At 37.9% G+C, this 13139-nt stretch overlaps 1 protein-coding gene across 2 annotated transcripts in view; it reads left to right on the top strand.

The window, feature by feature from the left end:
* Window positions 1-13139, top strand: part of LOC144637777 (NFX1-type zinc finger-containing protein 1-like) — a 34370-nt gene that overhangs the window by 1631 nt on the left and 19600 nt on the right. The window contains exons 3-16 of one of the 2 annotated variants that reach the window (XM_078496856.1): window positions 752-972; window positions 1343-1609; window positions 2132-2312; window positions 3929-4036; window positions 5038-5142; window positions 5613-5698; window positions 6117-6194; window positions 6382-6656; window positions 7403-7495; window positions 7635-7778; window positions 8382-8522; window positions 8992-9118; window positions 9426-9519; window positions 10467-10702. In XM_078496856.1, coding sequence (XP_078352982.1) covers window positions 752-972; window positions 1343-1609; window positions 2132-2312; window positions 3929-4036; window positions 5038-5142; window positions 5613-5698; window positions 6117-6194; window positions 6382-6656; window positions 7403-7495; window positions 7635-7778; window positions 8382-8522; window positions 8992-9118; window positions 9426-9519; window positions 10467-10702 — 2156 coding nt within the window. Of the gene's footprint in view, window positions 1-751; window positions 973-1342; window positions 1610-2131; window positions 2313-3928; window positions 4041-5037; window positions 5143-5612; window positions 5699-6116; window positions 6195-6381; window positions 6657-7402; window positions 7496-7634; window positions 7779-8381; window positions 8523-8991; window positions 9119-9425; window positions 9520-10466; window positions 10703-13139 lie in introns of those variants that run through there. The other variant, XM_078496855.1, reaches the window with a different exon arrangement.

Raw genomic sequence — 13139 nt, 5'->3', positions numbered from 1 at the left:
GCATTACAACACTATATCAGTAATTACCGGTACCTTATTGAAGTTTTTTTATGCAGTAATTCAGTTATAAGGTAGCCATGATTAAAAAGAAAAATCAAACAATGTTATCTCTCTTACCATAGTTAATAGAGGGAAATGGTTAAGAAGCCCGGCAAACATGAAAGGAGCAAACAAAGAGGCCAAGATTTAGGTTGGAAGGTCCATGAGAGTGCACATCTTTTGTTTTGCACTCATACACTATGCATAAGTTACGTAATCGCAAAGTTTTTATTGGTTAGTTGCATGAACACACGTAACCACCTACTATTGTATTTTGTCAGGTTTTGTGCACTCTTAACCCCCAAAATAGTGAACAAAAACCTATAACAAAGAACTTTGTCGGGCTTCATAACCATTTCCCTCTATTAACTATGCTCTTACAGAGTATTCACATTCCATCTTATTGTCCATGTTCCACTACATGTATACATGTGCTCTCTTAAATTGCGAATAACAAAATGTTTTGCGAAACATTTGAAAAGAAAAGTTAAGAAAATGGAATGACATGGCGTCATCGAAACATTGTTCCATTTTTTTATTGCTAATTTTTCTTCTCAAATGTGTCTTAAATTGCCTTATCAATCAGTGCTGTATGTTATTTCTGTTCTGTGGCTACATGTTAAAAGGGGTATATGTGGAGGTTGACATCTACATTCACATGTGATAAATAATGTAAGTTTAAGCTTGCTAAACTGTCAGTGTTAATTTTCAGGTGCCATGCTGTTTGGGATTACATCCTTGAACTGTCAAAGGAAAAATGCACCACCCAGATGGCTTTGCAGATTCTATCCATTGTTGACAAGATTTGTTCCAGTGCTCAAAAACAAATGTCTCACACAGTCAGCAAAATAATGGGTGGTTTTCAGCAAAGTGCATTCTTTGCATCTTTCCTTCCTGACTTTATTGATAGTATGACTGAGGAAAGTAGTATCAGTTATACTTATTTATAAATTATTATTGATAATTATCATTTTCAAGGTCCAAAAATTCAATAAGCCACCAGGGCGCTAGATCGAATAAATACTACGGTACAATGTAGTTATACTTTGATAACTTTAATTTGGAAATTGAACAATGAATTAATTTCTAAGTGGTCTATCGGTATTTTAGTGGTGCCATGCATATATACATGTAAAGCAAAATTTGGATTGCACAGAGGACGACCTCAAATTCCAATTGTGTTGTTTCAGAAAATACCCATACCTCTCCCACAGAAGTTTTTTTGGTTTGAATCCTCCCACCACTCTGGAAATTCCAGTTAAGCCCCATACTTTCCTTTTTTGAAACTTTGCTTTCAGCCTAGTTCAGAGTATTCTGGAACATGTCATTGCTGCTATGCCTTCTTCTGGTCCAAAAGTGTTGCCGATGGCAAAAGTTCTTGCTCATAATTTGGTGAATGGCTCCTGTGATTTACAAACAGCAAAAGAAAATGGACGATCAGCTGTCGATTTTCTAGCAAAGCTGTCATCAATCATTGCATTAGAGGTACCTGGAGCTTGTGATGAACTTCAATCCTTAGGGTGGAAAGATCTTCCCTTGATACCTGTGATGAAAGAGATCCATAAACCTAGTAAGTACAAAAATAATGGCAAATTAGCTATAACTATTAAGTTTGTGACTACCAACTAATTGCATGTATATGGAAACAATATATTATGGTTTAAAAGCCTGACTGGCTTGGTCTTTATATTGTGTTCTTAAGCTTGGGCAACATGGCACGTAACTCTGATCTCACATGTACAGTTCACCTATCTTTCTCCAGGCCCTGGTTATTCAATGGCAGGATAACACTTAATCCATCAGATAAAGATTTCACCATCCAGTGGATAAGTGTTGACGCAACATACAACACTATCCATTGAATTGGATAGTGATTTATCAGGAGAATAGCATTCTCCATCCTTGGGCAAGGAGAAGTTTATAGAATATCATGGTAAAGGCAAACTGTTGGGTTACCTGACAAATAATTTGTTGGAGGAAGGCCAGGGTGGATGGGGCAATTGATTTCTTAAAAGGAGATCATGTTAATGTTATGCCATTTCAGTCAGTACAGTAATAATGTTGTTATGCTTCATGTTGTTGCACATTTTAGGAGTGAAGACAGATGACTTGCCAGTGATTAGAGAACAGGGAAAGTATCTAACAGAGGAAGAGTACTTCAATACTTACTTCCGTCTTCTTAGAGAGGAGTGCTTTTACAAGTTACGGAAAGGAATCCATGATTTTGTTACAAATGGATACAAAAGTGATCTGAAAGATATGATGATGTACAGGTAATAACTTTATTATGGGCACCACTGTGAATGTACTACTGGTTTCCAGTAAGGTTGAAACCCTGAGTAAAGGAGGTAGACAGGCAGACCCAAAATTCAGTTTTAACCTCCAAAAAGAGTGAGATACCTCTCCTATATATAGCAGACACACTATCCTGGGCAAGGGTGTCTGCACTGACATATGCCACTTGTGGGAGATTTTCAAGACTACATGATTGTATGTACAGTATATCCGGCTCTTTTCTGGAATGTTCTGGGAGGAACGGTGACCTGCCACGGCCCAATGTTAGTGCACTGGACTTGCCTGGGATTAAGTGGCTGGGTTCAAGCCCCTGACTGGCATGGGGCACTGAGTTTTACTCTTAAAGTGCCTATATCTTCACCCAGGTGTATTAATTAATGGGTACTGGCAAATTTAATGGGCGATTCCAGAAAATATCCGTACCATACCACGGACGGCTTTTTGGAAATCCGAGGGCAAGGGGGGGTTCTTTGAACTGGAATTCCGAAGGCATGGGGGGATACTTACGATTGGAATCTCGAAGGCATGGGGGAGTTCCAGATCCTGGATTTCCAGAGGAGAAAACAAGATTGTGTTCCTTGAAAATGCTTATCTGCGGACTACCAATTTGCAAATAAAGCACAAACTGACGACCGCGTCGCGGAAGCAGGATACAAGACAAGTATCGATCGATCAGGCATGTGTTTGCGTTCATTTACAAAAAAAATCGCTAAAATGTGGGTTCTACATCAAGCTTCAGAGGCCTTAACATTGATGAACTTCTTCATTTGCTCTTTGTTTCTTGTCAAAGCGGATCCACAAATATTTAGTCCATTCAGTGGAGTGGGAAACTCTTTTGCTACGCTTCGAGACGCCATTTTGAAGTTCGTGGGTTGGGAGCGACTGCTGACCCTGAAGGCTCAAATTCAAGATGGCGGATATGTCAGTGCATTCGATCGTATTATCTTCCTAGTTTACACACGTGCATCACATGATATTCTTATTTTTATGTTCTGCACCAGTTTGGGGCAATGTAAAGTTAATGTAGGTTGTATCTGTTGAACAAGGGTGAGAAAAGTCTTTTTTTTTTTTTTACATTTTCATCCCAGAATCTCTTGCGTCATAATGACTGTCTCTATGTACAGATCTAGTCATTTGAAATAATTTGATGTAAAATACGCCACATTGGGCGTATTTGCGTACCCTGACGGGAATTCTAAAGAGCTTGATGAAAAAATAAAAAAATCTGAACGGGAGGGGGGGTTAGTGATTATGGAATTCCGAGGGCATGGGGGGATAACGCATTTTGGAATTTCCGAAGGCAAGGGGGGCTAAAATATGGAAGCCGTCCGTGGTAGGGTACGGATATTTTCTGGAATCGCCCAATGCAACTCTGTGATGGACTAGTATCTCATAAAGGGCCGGGTAGAAATACTCCTACGTGTAGTTGCTTCATGCTACAGAAACCAGGAAAAGTTCCAGCAAAATGGGCCATGTATGGCTTTAACTTACCTACCTTTCTTTTTCCAGTCAGTTTAAAAAAATTAAAATAACATTAAACTCTGTCACATAATTATTTATTTATTTATTTATTTATAAATTTATTTTTTGTTAGGATTTCTCTGAGAGGAGCTTCCACCTGTCATGAGAATTCACCAACTGTCATGTTGCTCTCACTTGAATATGACGTGCCTGAGTCACATGAGAAGAGTGATCAATGGGAGTAAGTAATAAAAATGAAACTTTGTTTTCAAGTAATGTATCAAACATGAGAGACAGTACTGTATTTCATTGGGATAACCAAACACTAAAAAGGGTGTTGAAAATATGACGTATGTACAGCGGAGTACTTTTTGACAAAATCCGAGGTGTTTATGAAACACTGTCTCAAGAGTTTGATTTATCTTCTCAATCAAAACAAAAACAATGGAGTAAACAGAGAAATTAAATTGTAAATATCTATGCTAATTAATATCGGGTATCCAAACCTCCTTCATGGTTATGATTTTCTTAAAATGTTTGTTTTTGCAAGATGAATTATTAATGAGTTTGAGAATTAATAATCTCACATAATGCATTCTTAAATGACCTTTAAATATTTTACACAACCACACACTACAGTAGGTAATGAGTCGATCCTTTTGTGCATAGATATCAGGGATGTAGCTAAGAAAAACTAAGCAGGCTCAACCCTCCAAGTTTATTTTTTTTTCCTTAGTGGCCATTTGGCCACCGACTGCTCAACTGAAGTTTGGCCATCAGTGAAAAATATTAGTCGCTAAATTAAGAATGTGTTTTCAATCCTTTCTTCTCAATTTTAGTCACCTGGCTGGCGACTTCGGTTCCAATTTAGTCGCCAGCTCCAAAATTTTAGTCGCCATGGCGACTAAAATGGTTTTAACTTGGAGAGCTTAGGCTCAGTTGGCTTTTCTGGCCTGTGTACATACCTTTAAAATTTCCTCAAGTCTTTTTTTTTCTAGTATTTAAAATTTCAGCTGGTGATAAGCTTTCTTATAGCCGGCAAAATTGTGGGTAGTCGGCTCTTAGCTACATTCCTAAGAAGTGCATTTAAAAGGTTAGTACAATTGGTATTTCCCTTCGTTTTTTCTGAATCATTATCCTATTTAATTACCATACACCACAATAAAGCAAGCTGACTATAAATAACTGACCATTTTAAGGGTCTCTTGATTACCTTTAATTATTTTATCTAATTGATGACAGACCTGCAAACTGGCTGTTGTATGGAGATCTCCTGTGCATCTCAATGGATGAATCTTTTGAAAATCCTGTATGGGCTGTGGTGGAAAAGCACATTGATAAACAAAGGTTGGTTATATATTATTGGTTGTTCCTAATCCCATCAATTCAAGTTTAATGACTTGTTAAAACAGAATCTCATTTTCATTCCCCGAAAGAGTTAAGTGATTGGGAGTTCCACATGAACCAAAATTTATGATAATCATAATCAAGTGTTCACAGCCAATCGGACTTACAGCATACTCGAGCTCAGATATTTGATATCAGATAAGAACAAAATAGTTCTTGGACTCAACTACATAAATATAATGTGGCTGCGCTTAATCTAAAAGGTAATTAATTTTTTATACAGTAGAATCCCATTGGCCTCTGCCAATACACGGCCCAAAAAGGAACCTAAGATCAAGTAATACAAGTTACAGATAGCATTCCCTGTATCATGAAGAAATACACCTTTCAGTTATGTTCATCTGGACAACAACTCAGACACTGGGTCTAGCTCAGACTTTCTTTTATTAAACTGAATGTTTAATCTTCAGGATTGTAAAGATTACTCTCTGTGACAAAGCAAATAAAATATCTGAGGCAGAGTTTATTGCAAAGATGCAGGAGCTAACTAACAGAAGTAAGTATATCTTTTTAGACGTTCAGTTTTAGTGTGTAGTATTCCTTTTTATTGTCATGAGTCTTGCAGTTTTTTGGCAAACCTGAAGGGCGAGACAAATGCAAATGATGAGTAAAAATGCACAGCATTACTTAATTATTATACTACTGTGTGCACTTAAATGTCTAACAAAATAAGATTAACTATCCAAATGTTTTTAAAAATTAATGGTACCTTTCTCAGCTGTTTTTGAGTGTAATCACACAGTAAGAAGGAATAAGACTGGACTACACAAAACCTATTAAACTGCATGGTCTTGCGGAGTGCTCATTTTGTGCATAATTTATTTGTACTTCATAAATAATTAACTAATTAACTAATAATTAATGTTTAATGTTTACTAATAATTAATGTTTTTTTATTGTTCTTTGATTTCTAGAGAAGAGAGCATTCATGGCAGAGAGCCAAACCTTCTATGTTGCCTTTGCCCCAGCTATGGAAGTATTACAACACAAAGGTTGAATTATTTAATGAATGAATGAATAAACTGATAAATTAATTGACTATAAAATTATAATAGCTATTTATAATCAATATTTAACCCATTGATGCCTGTGCTGGCTGAAGCTTGCCCGTGACAAGTGTTGGTGGTTGTTGTCTTTGGCCAAAAAAGACATCATTATTTTTTGTTCTCTTATTTTCAGATCACGTTCCGTTCAGGGAATTCTTGGTTTATCCAGAACAAGATCACATGAAGGAAGCAGAATACATAAATGAAATCAAAAGTCCTCCTGACTGGGAAATCATCTTTCACAAAGAGTCACTACCTGATTCTACTCCCAGAGATGAGTCTTCAAGCTACTCACTTCTGAAGGACTTTGAAAGACTGCGGCTAAGTGGCAGCTGCAAAAGCAAACTTGATGAAACACAGCTTGCTGCAGTGGAGCTGGCGTTAAAGAACAGACTGGTGCTGATTCAGGTAACATGCAAAAATATTAATAAAAGTACCCCTAATCCCAATTTGTCAGTAGTTTTCTTTTTACTTTCAAAACAAATCCATGATTTGTTAAACAATCTATTTCCCAAACTATGAAGATTTCATCAGTATTAAGTATTGCGTACCACTGAATCCCAAAAATCCGAACCCTCAATGACTCAATTACCTCCTGCTAACTTAAATCATTCTCAATTCCCCAGGTCATTTTCCTACTAATTTTACCCTCAATAACTCAAACCTTGTCCTCGTTTGATCCCCCCTTGAAGTTTGACTTATCAGAATTCAACTGTAAGTGTAACAATATCGTATTAATCTGTAGTACAGGCCCCAAAGAAATTGCTCAGCTACTCCACTCCACAAGCTAGCAGGGTATTTATTGCGGTTTTCAGTGAAATGCGAACTCTAAGATTCAAAATCCAACTAGCGATTTCGTTTTTCGCTGCCGTCAATCATAAATTATTACGGCGACAGCCAACAAACCACGAAAAACAGAAACAAACAAAATGGATCGAAATCCACCAATCATAATCGAGAGACGTGACCTTTTGACCCTATTGAAGTGAACGTCTGTTTCCCGAGAGGTCCGCTAAGATGATTGATGGCAGCAAAAAGCGTAAACCGTCGGTTGAGGATTGAATTTCAGAGTTCGCATTTCACTGAAAACCGCAATAACATTGAGATTAACTTGAAGAAAGACTTGATGCATTTTTGGGGTTGATTTTTAACAGGGCCCTCCAGGAACTGGAAAATCATTTGTGGGTGTGGCATTAGTCCGTCTTCTTTTGTCTATGAATGTCCCACAGAATCATGGACCCATTTTGGTAAGAAATGCTAACCATACAAAAAATTCACTCATGTTTAACTGATTAAAACAGCTTTCAAACGTGCTTTAGCTATGGTGCGAATGGGGCATTAGTACAAATAAGGTTTTCTTAATTTTAGTTTTCTTACGGTTCACAGGTTGTGACTTATAAGAATCATGCCTTAGACAATTTCTTAAAAGATTGTCTCGCCAAAGTTTCATCCCCGGATGTGAAGATTGTTCGTGTTGGAACTTTGCCTGAAGATGCTGATTACCGTCTGAGAAAATGCTTGTTGTATGAGGTTTGTTCACCGATAAATCAGAAATATAAAATACATGAATTCCGCGATTACATGATATCTTGCAAAAACGGCTCACAGCAAATTTTGGAGAACTTGTAAAATAAAACAGACAACGTTTTGCAATGCCAATACTGGGTTACCACGGTGAAGCTCTTTTGTAGTAGCACCTCTGAACGTGTTTTAACTTATTAGCGAGGGAAAACTTTAAGACCTGCATTCTTCCAAACTTGCTCAGCTGTATATGTAACATGCGCTATGTCTGGAAGCAGTTTCGTGTATAGCTTGGATGAGAGGATACAACATGCGTTGACTGATAAGATAAGGCTACGCAATCAACGTGGTTTACTACAAAAGGCAATTAAAATCATTGTAAAAACACTTGTTAATAACAGGTTTTACAATGTAACCTGTTATTTACAATTTGTCGTACAATTTGCAAGATTCACTTGTCAAAATTTATATCGTTATATTAATGCCTCAAGCAACAAATTCCGACGTTTCACAATAGTTGTCTGTCTTTCCATCCGTCTGTCTGTCTGTTCGTCCATCCGTCCATCTGTCTGTCTGTTTGTAAGTTCACAGTTGTGTTTTCTCATTTTAAAGGTGGGACGTTACTGGCCCGAACGACTGTACAAGCAAAAGAGAAAGCTGATAGGCCAACTTTGGGCAATGCAGCGTCAAGTCGGGAGAGCTTTCGAGAAGCTGGTGTTTTCCAGCACTTTCAATGCAGATATGTTCTTGGAAGTAAGAAGAAATAAATGTCTTTGTCTCAATATAAATAAAGTGTCCTTAAAATAATTTTTTTACCTTTTATACTTGCAGTCCTTATGCATAGAATGTGCTTTGCATGACAGAAATCCATTGTTGATGAAACATGTTTATTGTACTTCACAGATGCAAACTTTGTTATTATAACTGAAAAACGGTTTAATATTTTGTGCTTGGAGACCTATAAGATATTGAACCTTGCTTTGAAATTATTATTAGTATTTATGGAAAACGTTGTTGTTGTTATCATTATTTTGTCACCCGTTACATCCCGTTCAGGGCTTTCTTGTAACAGTTGACTCTTCTGCTCGCATATTCGAATCTCTGAACTTGAAAGTGTTAATTTATGAATTTATGACATTCTTCACTCAACCCTTACCTTACACCTTAAAGATTTTCTTTGACATTTATGTATTTAAAGCTTTGAATTTATTTTGTTGACAAGGAAGCCTCTGATGGCCAAATTAAAAGCCTTCTGATGGATAACAAACACGAGACACCGGACGGAGCAGAAGTGGAGAGTTTGCTTCGAAAGAAAGATCAAGATCACAGCAGCAGAACTCGGCTCAAAGGTGCTCATCCTTAGGTCCCTGTTTGTCTTACTCGTTCCAGTATTAAGCTATCAAAAGTTAAATCGAAAACGCTAATTTTTCATAGAATGAGACGAAATCTCTAAAACATGCATGGTTTGACAGAAGTACGTTATGCCTGGAAATTGAACTATAGGGACAATTAACAGTTCTTTGTTTGTCTACTTGCTGTTAATACTGCAAGGAAGAAAAACAATTGAGTTACACATAAATACGAATTCCTTACCTTATTTTGTACGCCACTAGATCTGTTCAAGTTATAACATTTTATGCTGTCTTAAACATTCAGAACTTGTGGAAAAGGCACTGGAAAATTGGCTGCCTTCCCAAAAGAACTTTGATCGGTTTGTTGGTGAAGAAAAAGTTCCACATCAAGAACTTAGGTAAGTCCATCTGGTCACAAAGCAACGTACCACAACACCCACTGTCAGTGTAACGGGTACCTACTGATAAACACTCTTTTCGATAATTCTAATTGCAGCTATTGTGGTCATTGAGGCTGTGCTTCCTAGAACAGCTTTCATTGTTTTTAATATGGCGAATGAGCATCAAATTCGGCGAAATATAAAAATAATGAAGATGAATTGTTTAACAATGACACGAGCATGGGACAAAGAAAAAATCTGAGTTCCCGACGGGAGGGAATCGAACCCATGGCCTCCAAGATACCGGTTGGGCGCTCTAACCAACTGAGCTACGAGAGACTCGTTGTGAGGTGGGCCATTTACTAGGTTGATATGTGACACGCGTCCTGCATACTGCTAAGATTAGCAATGTCAAAATCATCAAGTTTGTCGCATATCAACCTAGTAAGTTTCTCGTAGCTCGATTCCCGTCGGGGATTTTTTCTTTGTTCCATGCTCGTGTCATTGTTGAACAATTCATCTTCATTATTTATCACCGAGCTTAAAATTTACCATCTTTATTATTTACTATGTAAAAATAACTTCTTAAAACAGTGGAGGAACATTTCAATAACGCAGCAAGTACAAAAGAAGGTACGAATGGCCAAAAGTGACGAAGACTGAAACGGATTTAGATATGGGTTTTTGAAAGTTGTTGGGCTGAACAGTTTTCAAAGTAAATCTCGTTTGCTTGTAACTTTAAATCGTAATCCCCAGGAGACAACCTTGGTTGAAATAAAGCTATGGTTTTGTCATTTAGATCCAGAGAAGCATTTTCTTTTCAAAAATTTAGTTTCGTAGCGAGTTTTTGGCAAAACTTAATAAAATAAACTTTACCCAGCAGTGAAACAGTCCTTTAATCAGTTGCAATTGAGAGACGCAGTTGAGGGACTTATCATATATATTATTACACACGTTTATTTTAGCCCTGCTGGCAATGCTAAACAAAAGAACAAAGACGAGCAAGACCAGGAGAATCCCAATGACTTCAGAGACCCTTCTGTGGAGGAAAAAGAACGTCTTCTTGCTGTGGATAAAGACATTACTGAGGAAGAAGATGAAGAAATCGTAAAAGATGTGGTCACTGACTTGAAAGACCCTGTCAGTGAAGCAACGAATTTACGACCATGGGAACGCAAGCTAGTGTGTGTTGATGAAACAAGTAAAGTGCTTACTCTAACTGCTATGTAATAACGCTTTATAACTTACATCTTATAGATGTAGGCTCGATTTCCTTCGCTCTCTCGATTCCGGTCTTTGTTCCTCCCCGAGAAGAAAGGAGGAGCGTGGGCTCATTCCCCGAACAGCGGCTAGTCATTCGAGCGTATTATAGATGGTGATCAGAGAGAAAGGATAACTAGACTTATTATCCAACTTCATGCAGTAGAGTACAGACCGGAGCCATAAGATCATGCGAAAAATGAGTTTAAAGATCTCACGGCATTTGTACTCTTTAAGTCCGGTTTAACAAATTCTTTAGCTGCTTTCTTATTCGTTTTGACAGACGAACGCCTTTAAAACTCAGGATTTCAGTAAAGCAAATCATTAGTTAATAAACTCAGAGACTTAAAGGACAGTGCAGAATGCATTATGGCGAATCAATCGACAGCATGATAACAATTTTCCAGGGTAATTTCGCTTGAGAATAAGTCAAATGAGTTCACCTTTCAGTTCAGTGTTGAAGCAGCAAATGTGATATTTGTGCTCTTCGTGCAAAGGTTTGTAACATGATACCTTTGTTTTTCTCTTAGACTCCTATGATGTGTTTAAGTCTAATTAAATTAACGCCACGGAAATGACCTAAAAAATTACAAATTTTCAGAACAGTGCACGAGCAGAGCACAAACTATGAATTACAAAGCATAAAATGTCGAAATTGCGACTTGTTCCCCGAAATTGTCGCTAAAAATTGCTGCTTTTTCTCCGAAATTGTCGCTAAAGCATGGGCGTTAACAAAACCCGGATCGGATCGAACCGGATCGGATCGGATCGGATCGGATCGGACCGGATTATCAAAACTCGGATCGGATCCGACCGGATTGACAAAACCCGGATCGGATCCAAAAAAGTCGCATCACTATAAATTCCCGCCAAAATCGTCACGTGATACCTCAAAAGAAGGAAGTAGGTGGATGTTTGCTGTGTGTTGACCCTGCTGAAATGATTTCCGTTCCTAGAGTGTAAGATTGAAGTGGGGATATGAACAAGAAAAGTGCAACGATTGCTGTGATTTCTCTCACTGCTGTTGTGTTTCGCATTCAAGACTTATCTTCATAAATAAATACGACACCAATTGTCCCACATTCTTACAGCCCTCGAAGCACTTCGATTAAATTTAATATTTACCTTTAAATTTTCGATCCTGCAGACAAGTACAAAAACGGCAAATCGATTGATTTTAAATCATTCGACGAGACTTTAACATAGGAGCAACCGATGAGGTCCACTGAAGGACCGAAACTCGAGTCTTGCTTAATTAAGATAAAAAATTTGCCAGGAGACATTGTTGCAGCATCCTAGAGACTTGAAATGCAGTGATCAAACTGCCATAGAATTTATTTGTTGGATGCAAGTAACACAGCAAAACAGATTAAAAAAATGGAGGTAAAGTTTTATAGCTCCCAGAGCACAAATCACAACCACTCAAACTAAGGGGAGCTTAAAAACAAAGAAACCATCGCTCGCAATGCTTTGAGACTGCAGTAGCCTTTAAAAGACTCGGATCTTAGATCCTCGCAACCGTGGTAACGAAACGTTATCATACGAACTAACCGCCACTTCAGATTTTCTAGTTGACAGTTAGAAATCCACTGAACCGATACACAATTTTGGCATAAATGGCATAAAGATCATCACTGAAATGGCTCACGAAAGCGTTAATTAAATCCTCCGTTAACAGACTGAAGGCTAACATTCAGCAACCAGAAGGAATTTTTTTTCTTCTTTGCACGAATATTTTTTTAAGCCACAACCGCTTGCAGGAATTTTTTTCAGTCAAGTTTCCCTTGCAGGAATTTTTTTGGAAAAAGTCACCCCATTATTTCTAATGGTCCGTCCCTTACTTCCTTTTACGGCATCTTCGATTTGAGCTATCACGTGACGATTTGGGCGGGAATTTACGGTGATCCGACTTTTTTTTGGATCCGATCCGGGTTTTGTCAATCCGGTCGGATCCGATCCGAGTTTTGATAATCCGGTCCGATCCGATCCGATCCCGGTTTTGTTAACGCCCCTAAAGCATTTCGTGTGCCAGATCATGCTCTCGCCACGGTCTGGTGAACACGTCACACGCTCACTCAAGCATGAAGCCGAGAAGCACGTAGTGTGAAGATATCTTTCAAAATGACGGAACCGTCACGAAAGCATGTTCAAACAACTTAAGAGGCAGAGGTTTTACAAAATAAAACGGAGATTAGTTCAACCGATGAAGAACAAATCAAAGGAAAGGAATTGACGGATGTAATATGATACTGTTGTTTTTCTCGCAGATCGCTGTGATGCCTTTTAAGTTTAGTTAAATTAACGCCACGGATTCTACAGGAATTCTATTGCATTGAAAAGCACACCACGTTAGGCTTTAATACAAAATTTCTAAACAC

This window comes from Oculina patagonica, chromosome 14, assembly GCF_052425735.1.
Source record: "Oculina patagonica isolate OP01 chromosome 14, crgOcupat, whole genome shotgun sequence".
NCBI classification, from domain to species: Eukaryota; Metazoa; Cnidaria; class Anthozoa; order Scleractinia; family Oculinidae; genus Oculina; species Oculina patagonica.
The sequence above is the reverse complement of the archived record's forward strand: the minus strand, read 5'-3'. Positions and strand labels throughout refer to the sequence as shown.